The 23,107-nt window shown below is 40.2% G+C and overlaps 2 protein-coding genes across 8 annotated transcripts in view; both read left to right on the forward strand.

Annotated features, from left to right (window-relative positions):
* Nucleotides 1-12,859, forward strand: part of ubr5 (ubiquitin protein ligase E3 component n-recognin 5) — a 49,020-nt gene extending 36,161 nt beyond the window's left edge. For 4 of the 7 annotated variants that reach the window (XM_023331262.1, XM_023331267.1, XM_023331264.1 and 1 more), the window contains 15 exons: nucleotides 196-309; nucleotides 2,544-2,761; nucleotides 2,864-2,984; nucleotides 3,594-3,966; nucleotides 4,150-4,237; nucleotides 5,354-5,498; nucleotides 5,595-5,725; nucleotides 7,791-7,851; nucleotides 7,985-8,166; nucleotides 8,257-8,341; nucleotides 8,441-8,596; nucleotides 10,172-10,285; nucleotides 10,388-10,532; nucleotides 10,643-10,728; nucleotides 12,088-12,859. In XM_023331262.1, coding sequence (XP_023187030.1) covers nucleotides 196-309; nucleotides 2,544-2,761; nucleotides 2,864-2,984; nucleotides 3,594-3,966; nucleotides 4,150-4,237; nucleotides 5,354-5,498; nucleotides 5,595-5,725; nucleotides 7,791-7,851; nucleotides 7,985-8,166; nucleotides 8,257-8,341; nucleotides 8,441-8,596; nucleotides 10,172-10,285; nucleotides 10,388-10,532; nucleotides 10,643-10,728; nucleotides 12,088-12,300 — 2,232 coding nt within the window. In that variant the 3' untranslated portion in view covers nucleotides 12,301-12,859. The remainder of the gene's footprint in view (nucleotides 1-195; nucleotides 310-2,543; nucleotides 2,762-2,863; nucleotides 2,985-3,593; nucleotides 3,967-4,149; nucleotides 4,238-5,353; nucleotides 5,499-5,594; nucleotides 5,726-7,790; nucleotides 7,852-7,984; nucleotides 8,167-8,256; nucleotides 8,342-8,440; nucleotides 8,597-10,171; nucleotides 10,286-10,387; nucleotides 10,533-10,642; nucleotides 10,729-12,087) is intronic. The other 3 variants (XM_023331263.1, XM_023331265.1, XM_023331266.1) reach the window with 3 other exon arrangements.
* A 642-nt stretch (nucleotides 12,860-13,501) lies between these two features.
* LOC102233891 (protein LYRIC-like) lies at nucleotides 13,502-20,975 on the forward strand. Its single transcript, XM_005816550.2, has 13 exons — nucleotides 13,502-14,169; nucleotides 14,392-14,511; nucleotides 14,844-14,925; nucleotides 15,109-15,288; nucleotides 15,545-15,595; nucleotides 15,799-15,939; nucleotides 17,092-17,160; nucleotides 17,269-17,337; nucleotides 17,470-17,612; nucleotides 18,473-18,589; nucleotides 18,747-18,863; nucleotides 19,102-19,228; nucleotides 19,980-20,975. The coding sequence occupies exons 1-13, from the start codon at nucleotides 13,840-13,842 to the stop codon at nucleotides 20,042-20,044; spliced, it is 1,611 nt and encodes a 536-aa protein (XP_005816607.1). The 5' UTR covers nucleotides 13,502-13,839; the 3' UTR covers nucleotides 20,045-20,975.
* The last annotated feature ends 2,132 nt before the right edge of the window (nucleotides 20,976-23,107 follow it).

The raw sequence follows: 23,107 nt of genomic DNA on the forward strand, positions 1-23,107 counted from the left end.
GAATCGAAGAATGCCAAGTAATGTTTGCGATAGTGTGACTTTGATTATTCAAATCTCCCCAAAGGACAGTTCAAAGCGATGACCAAGACATTACCGAGGTTAACTGCACTCAGAAGTTCATGTCTGCCGTTATGCCGTGCATCTGGGGAATTGTTCTCCGTGGCTTTAACTCCGTTTTGGTTCTTCACCAAACAGCCAAACGCCAGAAAGGAGGATCTGTTTGGGCGTCCCTCTCAGGGCTTGTACGCTTCGTCTTACATGACAACCAAAGGCCTGGCTGAGACGAGCATGGACAGGAACTGCTTGGAGGTAAACCACCAGCCCCTCTCTACCCTGCCCCTCCCCCCACCTTATTCATACCCTCCCAGCTTCACCAGGCAAATACTTGCAGTTGTTTTTTTTAATGTATGACTGGGACTGCATGATGTGTTGAGTCAAAATTTTCATTGCATAACCAACAACACAATCACAAAGGACTGCATTATGTGGTACACCGTTACTACAAGGGCAATGCATTTATGGTTTCCATGACAATAATATATCTGGGCTGCTGGATGGACTTTCTTTGCCCCGATGCTAACAACTAATGTAGATTTTAATTACCGTAATGCTGCTGGAGCGCTGTTGACTAGACATGGATTAGTGACTGGATCAAGATACTAAGATGGTAAAAGTTATTCCTTGTTAACACATTGAGATTGTTATGCCGATTTTTGTCCTGATTTCAATCTTAGAGGCTCTGATTATTTTAAATGGTTCTGAAAATAATCATAACTGAGATTCCTGCTGTGTGTGTTAAGAGTGATCTGGTTTGGTTGGAAGAATTTAAAATCAACAGTCAAAATGTTGGTTTGTTTTTGGCCTGATCTCACAACATATGTGGTGAACGAGAACGCAGCCTGTTGAATGTGACGTGTAGCCAATCAGAAAGTGAGGCAACGGAAACACACAGGGGAGTTTTAGATAAAGAAGGCAAAACAACTGTCATGGCACACCTGAAAGTCCAGTAGACTTTGGAGACGTCTTTTCCTGTAGTTTTTTTTTTCTCCATTAAATAATCCACAAACTATCGTCTTTGCGTCTTCCCGGTCGGCCATGTTTGTTTACTCTGAGCTCACGTTTGGTCTCAAAAGGTTTTGCGAGATTTCCCGTCTGAAACCTGAATGTTGGTGAGTGAACTCGGTTTGTTTGTGGCTCTGACCAAACCTGTCATACCTCAGATTTTCTATTGTGGTCTCTCGGGTTTTGAAAATTGGCTGACCACTTTAAAAATCTTGCCATGTGACCTAGGCTTAACATTCATAACCGCAAAAATGTTCCCTCAGTCTGTTCCTGCGCTTTTAAACTTTTAACAAGACATTAATTGCAGCTTTCTCCAGCTGCTTGAAGCATTGTGTGACACACATCTCTCCATTCCTCACCTTTTGCTGTGCACTGCTGGTCAGCTGGCAGCAATTAGGGTACTACTTTTCACTTGCTTTCAATAAGAATTAATGCAGATGTTTACAATTATGTTCATTTTTTCAGTTTTTAAAATTTTTTTTTAATTAAAGTCTTAGTTCATGTTATAAATGTTAAGTTCTGTGACGCCATGGTATTTTTTACTCCTGGTTATCATGTTATTAATATCCCATATCAGCCCATGCCACATCATGAATGTGGTTAAATTCTAACCAGTATTGTCATCATAACCTTCAGCAATAATAAAACAAACATTGTTTTCTAATAATACCAGCCATATGCATAACCAAATTTCTACAGTCTATAAAACTATGCAAGATTAGATGTTTGCTATGGATATATTTGCATAATTGAAATGTGGATATTTGAAACAGTTATGATTGACTCGATGTTAAAGCTGCAGATTGTAACTTTTATTAAAAAAAAGTTTTCCATATTTATTAAAACTATCACTATTCGGTTACAGTACAATGCAAGACAGATAATCTGTGGAGAAAAAATGAAGAAGTCCTCTGCCTTCTCCTAGTATTAGCTGCAGAAATCTACCACTTAGTCAGAAACAACCAATCAGAACCAGGAGGAGGGTCTTAGCGCTGTCAGTCAACCTCATGCTCACCCCCTCCCACTTACTCTTTGCTAAGATGCACCTGGTTTATCGCTACAGAGCCTGCTTGAATTCTATTGCTCGTTAGCATAGCCACCGATGATGGCTGATAAATGGTTTTCCTAGAACGGCGAGTTGCATTTCCACCATTAGCACATTGAGCAGCGTACAGGAGAGTGATTGACAGCGCTGCGACCCTCCTCCTGGCTCTGATTGGCTGTTTTTTGACTAAGTGCTTTCTGCAGACCAGCAAAGTAACACTGGGAGGAAATAGAGATCGTTTTCCCCTCCCTCTCCCCCCTTTTTAACAAGTTGTCTGTTTAATGCCTTACATTTACGTCATGGTGAAAGTTTGAATAAATATGGAAAAGACATATTTTTGTAAAAAGTTCCAAAAATAACTTTTTACATATTGCAACCTTATCTCCTAAAAATGTCTGATGTTGCTGAAGAGCCTCTCATTCCCTCGCTTAAACAGATCCTGCCTACAAAGATGTCGTACACCGCCAACCTAAAAAACGTCATGAGTATGGAAAGCGGCCAGCGGAGCACGGGGAACCAGACGCTGGGCGAGCAGGAGATGGAGACTTCGAAAGCGGGTCCGTCTCCCCGCGACCTCGCCGCCCAGCTGAAGAGCAGCCTCTTGGCTGAGATCGGCCTCACAGAGAGCGACGGGCCTCCTCTCCCGTCGTTCAGGCGAGCTGCTACAATTCCCTTCAAAAACGCATCATGAATGTGAAGGTTTAAATGAAATCGCGTCTAACTTATTTATTTATTTCCCCGCCTCTTGCTGTCCAGACCGCAGTGCAGTTTCATGGGGATGATGATTTCACACGACATGCTGCTCGGCCGCTGGCGCCTGTCACTGGAGCTCTTCGGTCGCGTCTTCATGGAGGATGTGGGAGCTGAGCCTGGATCAGTAAGCCTGATTTAAGTTTTTATAGATGCTAGCCATAACGAGGAAAAACTTGAAAATTCTTCCATTTTAATTAGGTATTTTCAAGGTTTGTAAAGCGCTTCATTTCTGCATGAAGTGCTTGATTTTCAAGCTGCAATAAAATGCAATGTAATGTTTCATTAAAAGTGTATATTTACAGTTGAAACCACGTTTTTCATACACCTAATAAAAAGGCAGATACATTTTTTTTCTCATCATCTGAAGTTTAAATCAGACCAAATTTCTCTTGTTTTAGGTCGGTTAGAATGACCAGAATTATTTATATTTGCTAAATTCTAGAAAACATGGCGAACATTTTTAGAGATTTTTTTTTTGCATATTGTGTTTGCATTTAACTTGAGCAGGAAAGTCATTCACCTCAACATGTTGTTTGGATTGTTTCAGCGTAATTAATATTTATCTCATTCCTAGAAGCTCAGTGACTTATTGATCATCTTATACTTCACATGTTAAAGTTGTTGGTGCCGTTCAGCGTCCATCAGCTGCATATATTCCATTGTATTGGGAGTCATCAAAGCATTTCTTACCGTTGGAGCTTGAGATAACCATCCTGTTGTCTCGTTTCCCCAGATCCTGACAGAGCTGGGTGGATTCGAGGTGAAGGAGTCCAAGTTCCGGCGGGAGATGGAGAAGTTGAGGAACCTCCAGTCTCGAGACCTGGCGCTGGAGGTGGACCGCGACCGGGACCAGCTGATACAGCAGACCATGCGCCAGCTCAACGGCCACTTCGGCAGGCGGTGCACCACCACGCCCATGGCCGTGCACCGGGTCAAGGTCACGTTCAAGGACGAGCCCGGGGAGGGCAGCGGCGTGGCTCGCAGCTTCTACACGGCCATTGCGCTGGCGCTGCTCTCCAACGACAAGCTGCCCAACCTGGACTGCGTTCAGAGTGTCAGCAAGGGCATGCAGGCCAGCAGTACGTGTCATCACGATTACAATTCAAGTATGCCAAACATAGAAACTATTGCATATTACGACATTTTATCTTGCCATAAATGATGCTTCAGTCATGCTGAAAATATTTCATTTTGCTGTTGCAAATGTATTTTTGGACAAAACTGCTCCCCGCCCACAGAAAATGTATTTTATATTTCTTTTCTGTCTGTTTTGTTTTTTAACCATCCAGATCTGATGCAAAGGTTGAGAAACAGAGATCGGGAGCGAGAGCGGAGAAGTGGAGGGCTTCGAGCGGGATCTCGGAGAGACCGAGACAGGTCAGCGCTGATCAGCCGGGGGGGAGGGAAAGATATGGAACCGTACCAGTACACATTTTTTTTCATTTTTGATCTCCAGTTTTAGTGACCTTCTGATTCTGATTTCTGTTTAAAGCTGCAGTATCTAACTTTTATAAAAATCTGGTTTTTTACATGTAGTGACAACATAATATGACAAAGATAATCTGTGAAAAGATCAAACTCCTCCATGTCACCCGGTGCTGCTATTGCAATCTAAAGAAATGCACCGCTACTGACCAAAAACAACCAATCAGAGCCAGGAGGCTGACCTAAGCGCTCTCAGTCAACCTTGTATATGCTGCTAAATGGGCTAATCGTGGAAAAACAACATACTGCTGGCCATACTGTCGGTGGCCATGCTAACTAACGTAGCATTCCTGGCAAACTCTGCTGTGGGAAACCACCTGTAGGGTAGCAGAGAGTAAGGGGTAAATGACAAGAGGGTGATTGACAGCAATTAGACCCTCCTCCTGCCTGGTCGTTTCTGACCGAGTGGCGTATTTCTGTAGTTGACTCTAGGAGAAGGGAGTGATGGTTTTAACAAACATGTACAAAACATTTTTTATGAAATGATATACTCCTGCTTTAAGAGCAAACCATAAAGAACATTTTGAAATACGTTTTTTCTGGTTTTCCAAGTGTAAGCCGGCAATTGAGGATTTATTTTAGCAGCGGAGACATCTTGTGTTGAGATTAACTGCTGTAACACAATTTTTTCCTATTTTAAAACAAAGGCAGAATGATTCATTTCACATTAGCTTATTTAGCTTATTTCACAAGCTGCAAATACAGCCGATGGACATATTAGGTTGACTATCTTAGTCAAACATGTAAAAATAAACCACAACAAACCTTCTTTCAAATGGCTCAGAAAGTGCCAATAGGAATTCTACAAACTCTAACTATAACATAAAATAAATAATAAAGCATTATATTACTCAGAGTTCAAATCATAGAATTAGAGTGAATAGATCTGCCCGTATGGTTCTGGTCCATTGTCACTGATGTCAGATCTAGATTTTTATTTATTTATTTTTTACAGATATTAATATCAGATCGGTGCTTCTGTGGTTCTGACGTTGTTTTGGTCCGTAGGGACTCCAGGAGGCAGCTGTCGATAGACACCCGGCCGTTCAGGCCTTCCTCTGAGGGAAACCCCAGCGACGAGCCTGACCCCCTGCCTGCACACAGACAGGCGCTTGGTGAACGGCTATACCCTCGAGTTCACGCAATGCAACCGGTAATCATCCATCAATTTAGTTAAATATGGAGGGATTTTAGAGTTGTGCATTATTTCTTAGTGATTGGATGTAATTTAGTGCGTTTTTCTCTGCAGGCGTTTGCCAGTAAAATCACCGGCATGCTGCTGGAGCTTTCTCCTGCTCAGCTGCTGCTGCTGCTGGCCAGCGAGGATTCCCTGAGGGCCCGGGTGGAGGAAGCCATGGAGCTTCTCATTGCACATGGAAGGTAAATCCACCTCACCCGGCGGAGCAGGCGTGTAGTGAAGACAGGGTTTGTACTGGTGCTTAAAATCCTTGAAAATGCTTCAATTCATAACTACATGTTTTAAGATTTGGAAAGCGCTTCATTTGAAAGTGATTGATATTCAATCTGCACAGTTTTGTAATAAAGTGCAAGTTTAATGTTTGCTTAAAAGCCTAAACTTGGAAAGTACTGTGTATAGTTATACCTAGGCCTGTCACGATAACAAATTTTGCTGAGGGATTATTTGTCTCAAAAATTATTGCGATAAACGATAATATTGTTTGAAGACCTTTTTAAACTGATCTAATGGAAAGGATGTAATAAAGCATGCGATTTCTTGCCAAAGATAGATACACTTTATTTTCAAAAGAACACTAAATACTGGAACTGGTAAACAAAATAAACAAAAACAAAAATAAAATGGATTCTCAGTCCCCATTAACAAAAAATGTACTTGAATAAAAACTAAACAACATAAAGCCAAAGTGGAAATAAATACTTCATTCAACCAAAAGAGTGCAGATTATGAAGTCTGTATACTATATTGCCCTTCAATAATAATTAGATTTAAATAGAGAAAATGGGCACATCGACTACCTGATACAATAATTCACGCTACATGATTTTTTTGCCCAGATTTTCCCCTTATGACAATCTTAGACCGTTATTCGTTCTAAGATTGTCATCCTGTAGTGTGTGGTGTGTTATGGTATCTTTGCTGCTCTGATCTAAATCAGGGTTTTTCCCCGACTGGGAGCTTAACGCAGCCTGTTGAATGTGACAGGTAGCCAATCAGAAAGCACAAATTCTCCTCAGTGCTTTCTGAGGGGAAATTACAGAGGGGAATCCCAAACAGCTGACACAGGCAACCTGAAGTCCAGACTTTGGAGATAATATGTGGAAACAACATTAATGTTTATTCAACATTTCGTGCAAAGAACATAGAAATGACAAGGGGAGGAGTTGGAGCGAAATTGCTACTGCAGTTGATAAACCCGGTAACTTTTCAGCTGTTCTTCGTTAATTGACATAAATAGGTTCTAATGATTTTCATTCAGTCAGGACTTTACTCTGACACTAGCCACATGCATCGCAGGTAGATTGTAGTAAAGCATTGATTAATGCCTGGTTTTAAAATTAGTTAACTGAACTTGTAGCCATTATTTTGTGCTCATTGTTGGACACCACACGGCAGGAACGAACCCGATGGAACCGTTACAAGTAGGATTTCTGTCGGCTGTGTGGTCTGTCAGGTTTTGAAAATGGGCCGACAATCAGCCGACAGCTCTAAGATCTGTAGTGTGCGCTGGGCTTTACACTAAGGAAATGAGGAAGGGGGGAGTCAGTGGAGAGAGCTGGAGTTGAGCCTTTTTTTTCATTCAGTGTCATCAATAGAAAGAGAAAAGGACCGGAAGAGACGATAAAGCCGATAATTAAAATGAGGTCAATAGTTTTCATTTATTGGACGATTAATTGATTTATCGTTTATCGCGACAGGCCTAGTAATACCAGATATTTTCATACAAGTAATAAAAATACAGACATTTTTTTTAATCTCAAGTTAAATCAGACCAAACTTCTCTTGTTTTATGTCAGATAAAATCACCTAAATTATTTCTGTATTTGCTAAACGTCCGAAAATTTACTGAGAACATTTGTTGCTTTTATTCTTTTAATATTTGTTATTCCTAATGGCTCAAAGTTTCAAAACTTGAAATTGTGCTATTTTAGTTTAAAATTTCCCAACTGTTGAATGTAGAATACTACCACCAAAAAAATATTAACAGTAATAATCTGAGCCAGACATATAATAGTAAATTTAAAGTCTTTTCTTTTGTTTGTTTGTGTTTTTTTTTGTTTGTTTTGTTCACGTATTGTTTTAATCTCCAAAGTGTGGAAAAGTTTGAAAACTTAACTGGAAAATGCTTGAATTTTACTGAAGGACAACCGGTTGAACCCTGTAGAAATCACAGCAGTGTCTCTTCCATGTAGATGTTCTCTACATTGATTTTTATCATTTAACCAACATCAAACTCTTCTTGTTTAGGGAAAATGGTGCTGACAGCATCCTGGACCTGGGCCTCCCTGAAGCCTCTGAAAAAGCACAGGTAACCCGTTTTTTCCCCCCCTTTTTTTTTTAAGCCTTCCCTCCTTTTCACCATCACTTGTAAAAAAGAAATAAATACAAGTGTGATTTATCCGAGATTTCAAAACTAACAAGGCGTTTCCTTGCTGTTATAGCAGCAGGATAACCGGAAGCGCCACGGCTCAACGCGCAGCGTCGTCGACATGGAACTGGACGATCCGGACGATGGCGACGACAACGCCCCCCTCTTCTACCAGCCCGGCAAGCGGGGCTTTTACTCCCCCCGACCGGGCAAAAACACAGAGGCCAGACTCAACTGCTTCAGGAACATCGGCAGGTAAATGAGAAAGGAACTGAATTCCATGACGTTGTAGGTCAGGTGGAAATGTTGCACCTGTAATTATCCGTGACTTTTCTTTCCCTCCAGAATATTGGGGCTCTGCTTGCTGCAGAATGAACTCTGTCCAATCACGCTGAACAGACACGTGATCAAAGTGTTGCTCGGTAGAAAGGTAGAAAGCTTTTTGCTGTGTTTATCTGTTTGCAGCTGCTACACATCTGTTTATCCTTCTGAATGAAACAACAAACATATGTGCGATCTGTCACTGCAGGTGAATTGGCACGACTTTGCGTTCTTTGACCCGGTCATGTACGAGAGCTTACGGCAGCTGATCCGCCATTCGCAGACGGGAGAAGCAGACGCTGTGTTTGCTGCCATGGATCTGGCCTTCGCTATTGACCTCTGCAAGGAGGAAGGGGTGGGACAGGTACCAGCCTCTGTTGATGTCGTTTCAATATACAGCCTGACTAAGGGAGCAGCTAGTCGTCATAGTTTCAGAAGTTAAAAAAAAAAAGTACTTAAAACTTGAAGAACTTTGACTTTTATCTTTGACTTGTTGAACAATTTTAAAGGGGCAATATTATGTAAAATCAAAAATTTTTTTTAGCTTTACATAATGTTATAAAGTTATTCCCTCAACAAAAACATATCTGGCGAGTTGCCTTGATTCTTTCATCCATGTTTTAGAAAGCCTTTAATCTCCCATGACAACCATTCAGTTGTGCAAAACTGGTTGGGCCTAGCTCCGCCTTCGAGGTGCAGCTCAGAGCTGCAGTTTCTAAGCTTCCACCTCACAAGAGCAGCCCTCCTCTGCACTCCGCCACTCGGCTCCTTCAGACTAGCCAGTAGCAATTAGCAAACACCTGGTCGAACTGCACATCAGCTGAGCTCATTATAGGAGCTACTTCTCAGTGAAATGCTGGTAAAAATGTTAAAGGGTTATTAGAGGAGCCATGTTTTAATGACTTCCTGAAGGCAGAGTTTCAGAAAGAGCAGGATTATTTTTATAGAGACAGAGACCCAATTTCAAGGCGTTAAATTACAAAGTCAATTTTCTTTTAAGTCATATTTGAAATTTATAGCATATTGATAACAATGGAAGTCAACATATTTACTTGATTGTGCTCTAAAGTGGCACCCTTTAATTTTTGTCAAACGTTGACTTTTAGATTTTTGATGTTATGACTGACACTCCAGATAAACGCTCTTTCAAAAACAATAGGCATTGTTTTTGGCATGTAGATTGCCTCGCTTCAGATTTGGGTTCTAATCTAGGTTCATGGTTCTTAAACCAACTTGGTGTACACGCAAAGCAATCAAACAACTATTTTTGTTATAAACTAAGATAAAGATTCCAAAGATGCACATACTGCTTAAATATAACTGAAGTTTGAAACGGGATTGTTGGTTTTACTAAGTTTAAAACTAAACATTTGGTCGTTTTGCTCCTGAATCCAATGAGACTTCAGCATTTAGTGGTTTAGTGATTTGTGGGAAATAGTGGAACAAAAAGTAAATGTCTCATACTGCCAATTTCATTTAAAAATGATGGTAAAATAATAAGAAAAAAAGAATTTAAAATGAATTTTTGTTGGAATCTATAGTGTTAGGAATTTCTCAGGAAATGTTGAAACTATTTTCTCAGTGTGTATTTGAAAATGTATTGAGCTAAACTCATACAATGTGGAAAAGAAATCTTGAAGGTTTCAAAAATGATAAAAACACTTATGCTACAAGATAAACTCAGTGAAGATAACATTAAACACTATAAAGATAAAAACTGTAAAAATCTCAATTAAAAAAAGTGATCAAAGCTAAACTAAAAAAATATTTAAATTGGAGTTAAAGTATGAAATAAATTCTGAGTTTGAACTGCATGAACGAAATTAAATGATGATTTAATTAAGACATCAGTAAAGACTAACTGAGCCTGCCTGAAACCAGTCATCTCAATAAAAACACATCTGAGATCGTTGATTTAGTCATTTTGTTTATCGTGTAGGTTGAGCTGCTGTCGGGCGGGGTCAACATGCCGGTAACTCCACACAACGTTTACGAGTATGTGAGGAAGTACGCGGAGCACAGGATGCTGGTGGTGGCCGAGCAGCCGCTCCACGTGAGTCAAACACTGATGTCGCCTTTGAGACCGGTGGGGTTTAGTTTGGGGGCAAAGGTGGTGTGATTCACCAAAAATCTTTTTCCTTTGTTTCTTTGAAAGGCGATGAGGAAAGGTTTGCTGGACGTTCTTCCTAAAAACGCCCTGGAGGATTTGACGGCTGAAGACTTCCGGCTGCTGGTTAACGGCTGTGGAGAAGTCAACGTTCAGATGCTCATCAGCTTCACTTCGTTCAACGATGAATCAGGTCTGTCGCTCGCTGCAGCCTACAATGGACCTGGTTCCGCTCTGATGATGGTTTCCTTCTTAATGTTTCTGCCACAGCGTATTAAGCAAAAACACTTATTGGTCTTACAGGGGAAAATGCAGATAAACTACTCCAGTTTAAACGATGGTTTTGGTCCATAGTAGAAAAGATGAGTATGACTGAGAGGCAAGATTTGGTAAGTTCTTCTTATTTTTCCTTAAATTAACCATGAATTAATGATTATAAATTGATTTAATGGGAGATTTACATTTTTTTTTCAGGTTTTCTTTTTAGAAATGTGAAGTTTTCTTGCCGTTTTAAAACACTTTCTAAAATAATAATTGCTTTTTAAAAATCTAATAAAATAATGTTAAGATCAAGAGTTCAGTAAACATGAGTGATTTTCCTCAAATGTTGCTTCTGTATCAAAAGTGAGCTTTGCGATGCACTGCAAAACCAGCATTCAATCTTTGTGAACCTCAGTTATTAGCTGAATGTGCTTAAAACAGCCTGAATAAATGTTTTTTGCAGAATAAAATAGTAGTACAGTAGTAGTATGCCAATAGGCTTTTTTATACAAGTAAATAAGTTGAAAAAAAACTTCAAGATAAATGCATCACATTTGCTATCAATATACAGGAAATGGGAAATTAATACTTGGCAGTTAAAAAAAGTGTCTGCATTTTTCTTGCCAAATTTAATGCTTTACTGGTTTGAACTTTCCTATGAATGATTGAACTACTTCGTTATGGAACCACTGTTTCCAAGAACTGCATTATAATTTGTTGTGTGGAGCCATCAAACGAACCTAATGCATACTGGTCAATGATTCCTGGGATACTGTACGACAAATAAATGGGGTCTAAGCCTATTCGTCTTGGACACGCGTTTCGTTTTCACAACCATGGACCAAATCCACATGGAATTAAGCTTAATTACAATCTAAAGTCAAATAAAACCCATTTGAGCTAAAGCTGCTGTATGTGACTTATACAAAAACATTTTTTACAGATTTAATGTCAGCATGTCATGACAGTAAAATATGAGACAGATAATCTGTGAAAAGATGGAGGAAGAGCTCCTCCTCCTCATCTATGCTACAATTGGGGTCTGAAAAAATACATCTCTCCTGGTCAAAAACAACCATTCAAAGCCAGGAGGAGGTTCTTTTCACTGTCAATCAACCTTGTGAACGTGCTAATGGCAGAGAAACAGCTTACCATTACAGAAAAACTGCTTATCTCCTGTTAACGATGGCCTTGCAAGCTAACCTTAGCATCTGTGGCAGGCTTCTTTTGTGGTAAACCAGCTGTAGCACAAAGTAAGGTACACAAGGGTGGCTGACAGCGCTAAGCCCCTCCTCCTGTCTCTGATTGGTTGTTTCTTTCTGAGCAGTGAATTTCTGCAGATGATGGCAGGTCCATATAAGGCAGAGGAGCGCAATGTTTCTAGATCTCGTATTACACTGTCACAAGACGGTGACAAATGTGTAACAAAAAAAAAAACATAAAATGTACATACCGCACCTTTAATAACACATTGGTTTGGTCATCAGGTGTACTTCTGGACGTCCAGCCCCTCTCTGCCAGCCAGCGAGGAAGGCTTCCAGCCAATGCCCTCCATTACCATCCGGCCTCCAGACGACCAGCACCTCCCCACAGCCAACACCTGCATCTCACGTCTCTACGTGCCACTATATTCTTCTAAACAGATCCTTAAACAAAAACTCCTGCTAGCAATTAAAACCAAGAATTTTGGTTTTGTGTAGAGGTTTGACTGAAAGCTGGAATAAAAAAAAGAGGAAAAAAGGTTGTTGTGTAATATTTACCTAGTTCCATTTTTGTAGATTAAATTTTTTTTTGTCCAGTTTTATTAAATTCAACATATGGTCTCTGTCTCCCCATTAGTTAATATTTGTTTGTGTTCTGAACACAAACTGCATATTTTAAATTTTATATATATATATATATATATATATAAGTATATATATATATTATTTTTTTTTCTTTTTTTTTGCGGTAATGAAGAGGTCCATAACATTCCTGCATTGGCACTGTAAAATGTAAAGCCCACCGCTCTATTCTATTGGCTTAAACCTTTCGCTTCCCAGGAACTGGGTTTGCCAGGAAGCTGTCAGCCGAAAATCCTAGCCAAAGATGACAGCAGTAGACATATGAACAGGACGAAAAAGACACTGTGGTTACAATTTTGTTTCCTTCCCTATGAAAGTACTATCTCTGACAGATCACTGCTGCCTTTGTGGAAAGTTTTTTTTTTTCTTGTACAGGGGGAGTAGGGAATTTCAAAATAAACTTGGATGTAAATAAGTTGTGTATGGTGTTTTGCTTCTTTTGTTTAGAAGGTTCCTTTGCACTTTTTGGCTTGTTCACTTTGTGACTTTGTTCGAAATTGTAAGCTTTCAGCTTGTTCTTTGGCTTGATGTAGAATGCCCATTTAAAAAATAATAATAGATTAGAATGTTTTCTTGGTCACAACAACATTAAACAATACTGAAGGAAAATAATATAGCAATTCTCTTAAATATATAAAAATATCTTCAAACTATTTTTTGTAAACTGTGCCTCAACTAAGGTCCATGCACCGTCCCATTTAACAGCTGGTGTAGATTTTTGGGGGGTTTTGTTTTTGAATCAAGTATATGATTATACTAATGTCTCTGGGTGACAAACTTAATTCAAAAGTAAAAGCTATGAAAACAGAACGGCATATTATGTGTGGCTGTTTTTGTACAATAAAATAATTGGGCTGAGGAATCTAGTGACACGAATCTAGGACAAGTCTCTAATGCAAATATTTTCCCGTCTTTGTCGAAATATTTTAATGATATATTTTTTGGAGCAATATTTAAAACTTATTAAATCTTTTTTTGGAATCCTACTACACTACTACGACTTGTTTATACGACGCACAGCCTGGAATGTTGATTTTCCTACTGCCTTGAACGCAGCATTTCCCCAGCCATAACGGAGCCATATGAGGTGAACTTGCGGTTCGCGCAGTCAGTCACATTAGATATATTGTGCTGCTCAGATTAAGGGCACATAAGCTAATAATGATAACCGTTGGCTCACTGGCCAGTTAGCTGATATACTCTCTCTCGGCAGCGCGTTCAAGGTCCTGTGAGTCAGCAGCGTCCCCATCTTGGCCGATGCTGCTGGCTGATGATTTCATTGTTTGCCATCATGTCGGAGTTGTTCCGTTATTTTTAGCTAGCGTGGCTTGCTAGCTCCGCGAGTAGCGGTGAGCGCAGCGTGAATAATCAGTCTGTTGTCTGAAATAAAGAGGGATGGAGCAGTGGCAGGACGCGGCCTCTCAGCAGCTCAGGCTGCTTACAAGCCGTCTGAATGAATTGTTGACCAAAGGCCTGGAGTGGCTCCGCTCCGAATTCGGCGTGGACGTGGGACTGAAGCCGGAGCTTATTCCGCCATGGATAATCCTCCTTGCGGCGTGCAGCGGGCTTCTGCTGATGGTCGCCCTGTGGGCCTCAGTCTGCCGGACTATCTTCAGGAAGCGACCCGCTGTAAGTCCTGTGGACGACGGGGTCGAGGGAAAACGAGGAGCCAGTAAGCCCGTGAAAGCGGAGGAACCGAAGAAAAAGAAGAAGAAGGCAGAGAAGGTGGGTGAATGAAAACGGGGCTGTTGAGCCGCGCCGTCCGCGGGGCTAGTTGACAGGCTAACGGCCACGGTGACAGTTGCAGCAAATGTGACGGCTAACCTAGCTAGCCACTGGCTCAAGAGGGAGTTGGCTCTATTTGAAGCTCTTATTTTCAACTGAATGTTGGTTTGACTGTTGAGAGACTTTGTGGCGTTCATTTCTTCTTCTTCTGTATATTCTTAGAAAGCTCAGCCGAACGGGAGAGCTGTTGCTGAAGCCCAGGAAGGAGCCACAGCGTGTGAGGAGAGAGTGCCACATCACCAGCCTCCCCCACCGCAAGTCAAGACCGACAAGGTTGCAGAGGTACTTCTTTTTTTTTTTTTTTTTTTGCAGAGGTACTTCTGAATGGGAAACATTTCTGTTCCTGATTACATCTGCGTCAAATGTTGCACCCTACTAAGAAGAGCTTCGCAATTTTTGGTACATTCATATAAACACAGCAGGAAAGTCCATTCCACGTTGTGAAAGTCCATAGATTGAAATCTGAGGTTCAGTACATTACCTGATTTAGGACAGTCTTTATGAATTTGAGGGATTTTTTCCCCCTTCTCACCGTGTTATTCATGTTTTTCCTTTTTCGTGTTCCTGTGTAATAAATGATACATTTTAACACTATTCATATTGCATATTTACAGACAAAGAAGTCCAAAAAGAAGGCCAAACCAGCTGTGAAGGAGACTAAGGCAGCAACTGGGGATGGCAAAGAACCAGAAGAAGGTGAAATTATAAAAAATAATTGTTTAGTCAGCGGTAAATGGATGTAAATCTGTATTACATGAGTTCATTTTTTAAGTCTTGCATTAAATTTAAACGCTTCAGCACTCTTCACGCGTAACTGCAGCCGCATGTTCTTTCTGAACCATAATCAGTCCCTCTGACGCTGTGAAGTGTGCGTTTCAGGCACATGGGAGACCAAGGTCAGCAACAAGGAGAAACGCGAGCAGCGCAAGAAAGATAAGAACTCGAGCGACGGCTCCGCCAGTCCTGGAGGAGGAGACACACCTGTGAACGCTCCGCCGGAGCAGCCCAGAGCCTCGGCGGCGCCACCTGCACCTCCTGCCAGCCAGAAGAAGAAAAAAGGTTACATTTGTTATCTGGGATTTAAGATGAAATGTGAAGGTTTCACCTGAAAGTTATTTTGTGTGTGTTTTTTTTTGTTTTGTTTTCGCCTCTCCCTGGTTGGTCTCCTGTTGATGAGGCGTACTAAAAATAAGATTACCATGGGGAATTAAATCTTCCGTGAGCGTTCCCTGAAGCGGCCGAGTGTGTTTACCCTTTGAAAACAGCCTCGCCTGGATGGCGCTCGTGACCTTTGTTGACCTTTTTCTGTTCTCAGGAGAATCCGCCGAAGCGAAGGCAGAGAAGGCTGAAGCTGCTGTCTCTCAAGGTAATTACCAGCACAAGCGTCTCACTTTGACGACTTATTGACTCAGCCTCTCAACCCTTTGCCATAGCAGCTTTAGGTAGGGGAATAGACACAAGTCCTTGAAATCTGAAGCCTTTCCAGTGCAGTTTTCAGTGTTTTTTTTTTTTTTATTTAATTTTCCTTTTTATTTATTTATTTTTTTCATTTTATTCCTTTGCTGTTAGCTAACAGCAGCGTGGTGCCGGAGGCGGCCGCCGCCGCTGCTGATATGGCGGTCAAGGTCGCGCCACACAGCGCTGCTCTAAAGACGAGCTCCTGGACAACCCAGAGGCAAACGGCTTCACTATGGAGAGCAGGTTCAGATGGTAAACATGTTTCCTTCTTTATTTTTTACTTGGTATGACATTGTTTCGGGGAGATATTAATTGTTAGAAATTTTTAGATATTTTCTATTTATTTTTTGCACTACAGGCACAAAATAAGATAGATTTTGGGGAGGATTCCCTGTAGAAATCTAACATAGAATGTTACTTGTTTTAAACACGTCTAAAACGTTTCACAGTCATATTGTCTTTATTCTTATCCTCCTTGATACAATTAACCAAATCAAGAGACTTAATCAGACGAAGCTTCTCTTGTTTTACAAGAACGAGAGATGGTAGCAATTTATTTATTAGTGTGTTCAAAATCAAAGGTTTACAAACAGTATGACTTTATGGGTTTCCTTCCTCAGTAGTTTTCTGGAGTTCTGGTCCGTTTCTCCTGACAGAACAGGTTGACCCGAGTCCGTGTTGCTTTCACACACCTGCTCACATCTACCTACAACTTCTCCATAGAACTGAGATCAGGACTTTGTATTGGAGATGTATAAAAACTAGGGCTGTTGTAAAAGAATATTTTGGTAATCGAGTACTTTATAGAATATTTTTACGATTAATAGAGGAATCGGATCTCTCTCTCTCTCTCTCTCTCTCTCGTATTCTTATCGTTCCGACAGCAGAACATCTGTCGTACTCCAACCATCGCTCTGCAAAATTCAACGATCCTTATTTGTCCCCAAACTCTCACAAAACGCCGCACAATTCACCACCATCCTGCTAGCACTTCACAACAACTCATAGGCGGAAGTAAGAGCGCTGCCCCCACAAATAATGATCCGGGCGGAACACGGTGCGCTACATTAAACATAATTTAACGAAGCTTCGAGGCAGATACATTTTCCTCAAGGAATTTTAATGATTGAGGTACTCGAATCATTCGAGGAATCGTTTCAGCCCTAATAAAAACATTGACTTTGTTGTGCTTAAGACGCTTTGTAATCATTTTTTGCTGTATGCTTTGGGTCATTGTCCATTTGGAAGACCTGTTTGAGCCCAAGACCCTTTAATATTTGTCTGTAGAGTTTATCCCTGACCCACTCGAAAATACAAATGTAGCCAAGCAGATTTCTTGGTTGAGTTTCAGTCATTTAGTAGCTGAATTGAGCTTCACTGTGTGTGTGTGTGTGTGTGTTTCAGAATCATGGGCTGTGCCGGTGCCCTCAGCAGAACTCAATCTGGTATCTCTAACCGGTCTGGGAGCTCCTCGTAAGTTTGCTGCTCATTTTGTAAAGTGACTCGCCACTAGATGGCGCAGTCTTCCAAAGTATTTTTTTCCCCCCTCTGTTTATTTGATGAACTGGTTGCGTTTTGTAGAGGCCCAACCTGTGAGCGACCTGACCTGGCTCAGTCAGCGCAGAGTGGACGATGAGTGGTCTGGACTCAGTACGCTGTGTTTTTATTTATTTATTTTTCTTTCCTTTCCTTTCCTTCCTTCTCTTAAAGCCTTTCTTGTTGAAGTAACGTACCATGGTGGTTAAGATCCAGCCGGTCAATGTGATTCTATGTGTTTTTCAGATGGAGGTTCAGCCGACCCCAGCTCCGACTGGAACGCTCCATCTGAAGCCTGGGGGAACTACGAGGAGCCCACCGCTGAGCCGGCCGGGCCTCAGGAGCCGCCCCTCCCTGAGGCAGCCACGGCTGCTCTGATCGCAGCGGCTGTGAGTCCACACACCATCCTTATTAACTTGATGGGAGTCAGCTGGAAACTATGAACAACTAAATGATGGGTCTACCTTTCCATATTTTGCTACATTATAATATATGAGCTTCATTGTACATGAAGAGATTTTATATTTTTTAAAAACCCAATATAGACACGTTGCAGCGTGACGTCAGGAACACAAGATCCAACCACCCAGCTTCCTGCTGGAGGGCAAAAAAACCCCCAAAAAACTACTCTCTGACGATGACTACCGTTTTTTTTAGCTGCCAAGTTGTCAACATAACGTGCTAAATCTTAAAAGTACTCTTGATATATAAAAGAAAAAGGAATGCAGTGCTTTGCTACTGTCAACACAACTAGATAAGGTCCAGGAAATCGGTGGTTTATTCCTGAACTCTCTTCCGACTTGATGTTTTATTTCTTGCAAAGATATGGGCAAAATAATAAGTGGTAATTTCTTGCAACTTGAATGTATACAAAAGTTAACTTCATCTGATCATACAAGTTCAAAAAGTTGTCAAAAAAAAACCAAAAAACAAAATAAAACAACTCCTGGCAAACTGGACATTTGATATACAAAAACCATCTCCATCCCCATGGGTGTTTTTTTTAACATCTTAATATATGTAGGGTCTAAAAGTTGCCAAAGTAATTAGAGCATTTCCAAATATAATTCATTACAGTTTTGAGTTCCAAAGTAACTCGGGTGTATTCTAACTTCTTGAAGAAGAAGCTAAATTGATACAACGTACGACTTAGAAGAAGTTCCAAGTACCTTCACAAGGCGCTGTTTTTTTTTCTGCTTGTTTGGCTGTTAGACTTTTTTTGTTTGTTTGTCCCTTTCATTGTTTAAAGGAGGATGACGAAGACGATAAGGACAAAGGTGATGCCACTACTGATGGAGCGGCCAAAACTAAGAAGAAGAAAAAGAAGAAGAAGAAGACTTCCGAGGAGGGAGGAACACCTGGCCAGGTAAAGATAAAACCCTAACCTCTAGAGGAATTCAGACGGCTCCAAGGTCATTTTGGTTGTGGAGTCAATCAGACGGTATCATTGACCTTGTTTGTACTTGACTAAATTTCCCAATGAGTTTAATTTAATTTCCTCCTCTGTCCCGCGTCCTGTGAAGGTGCCGGACGAGCCGGCGAAGGAAGCGGCACCAGCACCTGCCGTTTCGGCGAAGAAGCCGCCACCTGGTCAGGAGAACGCTGCTGCCGTCCAGCCTGTTAAGGCAGCTGCCGTGGAGGTCAGTGGGGCCGCCGGGGCAGGAGGTGACACGGGATCGGATAAGCCGTGTTAATGGCTCATTCCCTCATAAGCTCATCTGGGTTCAACAGGCGGTTGAAATAAGATCAGATGCCATAACCGTCGCAAGCAGAATGTTTTTTGGTCCATCTTTAGTCTGAACAGATTTTTTTTTTCTTCCCCAGCTTCCCCCCACCCCAACAATAATGTGAAAGTTTTTCTTTCCCTTCTCTGAACAGGCGAGAGGAGATCGACCTGTGAAGAACACCATATCCCAGAACCCCCCTGTCACACAAGTGCCACAGAAGCCAACCGATGGAGAGCCCGCTTACAAGCAGAACAACCTTCCTGCTCCGACAGAGCAAAGTAAGAACGTCGCACTTGGTCCAATGCTTCTCAAGGGGGCGCTGTTCAGGCATGTTTTGATTATACTTGCAGTGTAGTCATACCTTTTTCTAAGTAAAAACTAACGAATCAGTAAATTTTGTTATCAAAGTAAACAACTAAAAATCAACTTTACTTAAATTTTTCTATTTGGTAAAAAAGAAAAGTTGTAAGACAATTAATAAGAGTTATTAAAGGGACAGTATCATCATAAATCAACTTATTTTTTTTTGTTTTACATTATAACGTATCTGGAGTGTTTCTTTCATAAATTTTCAATAAATACTTTAATCTCCCATGGCAACCATTCACCTGTGCCAAACACCTGGCAGGACTTAGCTCCGCCTTTAAGACGTAGCTCCTCCTCAGTTTCCAGCTTTCTGCCTCACAGAGCGGCCCTCCTTTACAACTCTCCACTCAGCTCCTTCAGACTAGCCAGCAGCAATTAGCAAAACACCTGGTGGAACTGCTCATCTGCTGAGCTCATTATAGGAGTCGGGGTAATTTGGTCAGGCAAGTACAAAATGTCTTGGATCAGGCATTTTAAATGCTGAAAAGTCAGACTTGTTCCCAAAAGATTGCAAAACTAAAAGAAAATCACAGAAAGTCGTTTTTTTTTTTTTTTTTGTAATCCAAGAGTTCTATAGTGCTTCAACTTTTCAAAACGACTAGTTCTCCGTGATAAAATTTTCTGCCTCATGCGTTGAAGGTGTTCTTTGCCTCGTTTCCACAGAAAAAATCGAAGAGAGCCAAGTGCCCAAACCTGCGAAGAAGAAGAAGGCGAGGAGAGAGACATGAGACGCCTCCGTATGCAAGAGACTTCACATCCTGCTTATGCAACACCTTCTAGGACAGGGATTTGGAACGACGGTCGCTGTTGACGAACTTTACCAGGAGGGAGGGAAAAAAAAAAAAAACGTGTCCGAAAACAACTTTTTTTTTCTTTTTTTTTTTTTAAATACACATCATGTGCCAGTTTGGTGGATCCTTGAAAACTGAAATTTTAATGCAGTGCAATCTAATGTGATGGGGTGTTGATGGTTTCTATGTATGCATTTGATCTTTCTGATAATGTCTTCTAATTCCACTGAATCAAATAACTGAAGGAGCTGTAATTTAGTCCTTAGACCTGTAGGAAAAATACTGATGAAGTTTAGAAATCTCTGGCGGCGGCTGACGAGCGCCGCTCACTGTGCGGAGAGTAACTGTTTCTCAACACTGGGCCGAACGGGGTGAACCGGCCTTCTTTTAACCTGCTCTGATGTCGGTGGTTTCAGACCAGCGGCTGGAAGCTCTATGAGATGTAAACTGTCGTGATGTAAATGAGCCTCGTCGGGCACAGGAAAGGGACTCGCGTCGACTCCGCGGTTCTTGCTTTTTCTTCCTGTGATTCTGGGGGGAAAAAAAAATGTCACCACCTCTGTCCATCTTGTTCGTCTCGTCCGTTTTGCTGCCGTGTGTCGACAAAATGTTCTCTTGCTGTCTTTTTTTTTTTTTTTTTTTACGGCCGGTTGCTGTCTTTCAGCCGCAGTCATGCTGAAAGTTGGGGGCATCTGATGGCAAACGCGTCATTGTTGTCAGCCTCTTAGTTTTTTTTTTTTTTTTTTTTTTTGTTTTCCACCTCTGCTTGATTCAGAAGTCCTCAGAATCGTTTTGTAAAACTTATTTGTAATAAAAGAAAAGCTAAAGCCATATGTAAAAAGACTAAATAAAGGCCAGTTTTTCTATCTTTGGTCTAATGAGTACCACTTTTACAATCTCATGATATAGCATATACTTTTATTTAAAATAAGTGTAAATCTTAAATTTGAGTAAATTTTGAATCCTTATAGCTTTTATGAATCTGTTCTGTTTCAAATCAAAACATGGGGAAAAAAAAAAGTCAGGAAAACTGACTTTCACTCTATAAACTGAATAATAGCGAGCGTCCCTGTACTACTCATTAATTGTGTAATCACTTTGTTCTATGATTAGATGAATGAAGTGTATGGAGTTGACCCCATTGATATACACTGCTAAATATCAGAGATGGATTCCATTCCAGAGTTGTACTATTTAACAAGTCGTCTACATTTCTTGGTTTTTTACCACTTGTGATGTAATCTAGTTCTCTGTTGGTTCAATGTCTGGCGAGTGAAAAAGTTACTTCATGACATGAATCCTGCTGATCTGGAGCCAACAGGCTGCTCACTTGTCTGTTTGTGGTTGGCTTCTTGAAACGCACATTATCAAGATCAAATCCTCTTCAGTGTAAGGCAATTACTTTTTCAAGTTTTTTGGTGTATTTAATCTGAGCCATGATCCCAAGTATATAATAATAATAATAATAATAATAATAATAAGGCCTGAGATCAAAGTATGAGATCTCAGGCCCCACATGGAATTGAACAAACAAACGTTTTACTGACATTTCCTGACTGGATCGCTCTTTAGAAACATCATTACTGCATCCATAAGAGCAATCTGTTTTTCCACAGAATGAATGATGTCAGACCTAAAAGTCAGAACCAGTCTAGGATCTGACTTTTAGGGGTGCTTAGCCCCCAGGAAGGCTAAGACCCATGAAAAGATATTTGCTGGTGCAGTTTTCTAAATCTAACTGCTTATTTACATACATTCACAAACAGAATGAAGAAATATGTTGTCAGTAATTCATAGAGTAAACAATATTCATTTTACTCAAACATATACCTATAAAGAGTCAAATCAGAGAAACTTTAAATGTTTTCCAGAGGTGTATAAACTCAGTTTGAAACAGAATCTCAAGATCACATCATACCTGCCAACATTAATGAGACACAAGCAGCTGTGGAGAGACAGTCCTGGTGTGATCTGCTCTCCCAGAAATTAAAGTAAAATCTACTCAAAACTGCATTTAAAGTCATTTGAGGAACATTTTCCTAAATTCATAGGATTAATAAACCTAAAACCAGTTTATTATCAAGGTAGAAGTTCAGGTCTGAACATTATGTGGCTGTTGGCCTTTTTTACAAAAATGTTTGTCCATCTATGGAAAAGTAAACATGATGAGTCGAGTTTTACTATTTCAGTTCACAGTTCATGAAGTGGGCCTGTCATAGTTTCAGTACCAAACACCTTTCTGTTCACACAGAAACATCCTAACATTCTGTTCTGTTATTTAGTTGGACATTATTTAAGTGACTCCAGTGAGATTTGGGAAATTAATATATATAAGGTGTGAGGCCTTTTAATTGTCATAATTAAAGGCCTCACACTTTTAATTATGACATTAAAAGTGTCATAATAATGACAATTTTAATGTCATTATATACAGTATATATATATATTATTATATAATAATATAATATACAATAATATATTATAATTAATATATTATTATATATTAATATATATATACGTATATATATAATATTAATATATAACTTAATATATATAAGGTGTGAGGCCTTTTAATTGTGACATTAAAATGTCATTATATATACGTGTATATATATATACATACTGTATATAATGACATTATATATATATAATGACATTATAATGACATTATATATATATATATATAACTTAATATATATAAGGTGTGAGGCCTTTTCATTTTAATTGTCATAATTAAAGGCCTCAAACTTTTAATTATGACATTAAAGTGTCGAAATAATGATATTTTTAATGTCATCATTATATATATATATATATTCAATTCAATACAGTTCTGTCCTTGTCTTTTAATGTTATTATTATGACACTTTTAATGCAAAGTTGCTCCAGAAGTTGCAGTGAAAGTCCATTAAAGGTGCCAACCTTGCATTAAAGTGACTTTATTTTCAAAATAATGCAAAGTTGGCACTTTTAATGCAGCTTTGCATTAAAAGTGTCATT

The sequence above is a fragment of the Xiphophorus maculatus genome, chromosome 3, assembly GCF_002775205.1.
Source record: "Xiphophorus maculatus strain JP 163 A chromosome 3, X_maculatus-5.0-male, whole genome shotgun sequence".
In the NCBI taxonomy this organism is placed as follows: domain Eukaryota; kingdom Metazoa; phylum Chordata; class Actinopteri; order Cyprinodontiformes; family Poeciliidae; genus Xiphophorus; species Xiphophorus maculatus.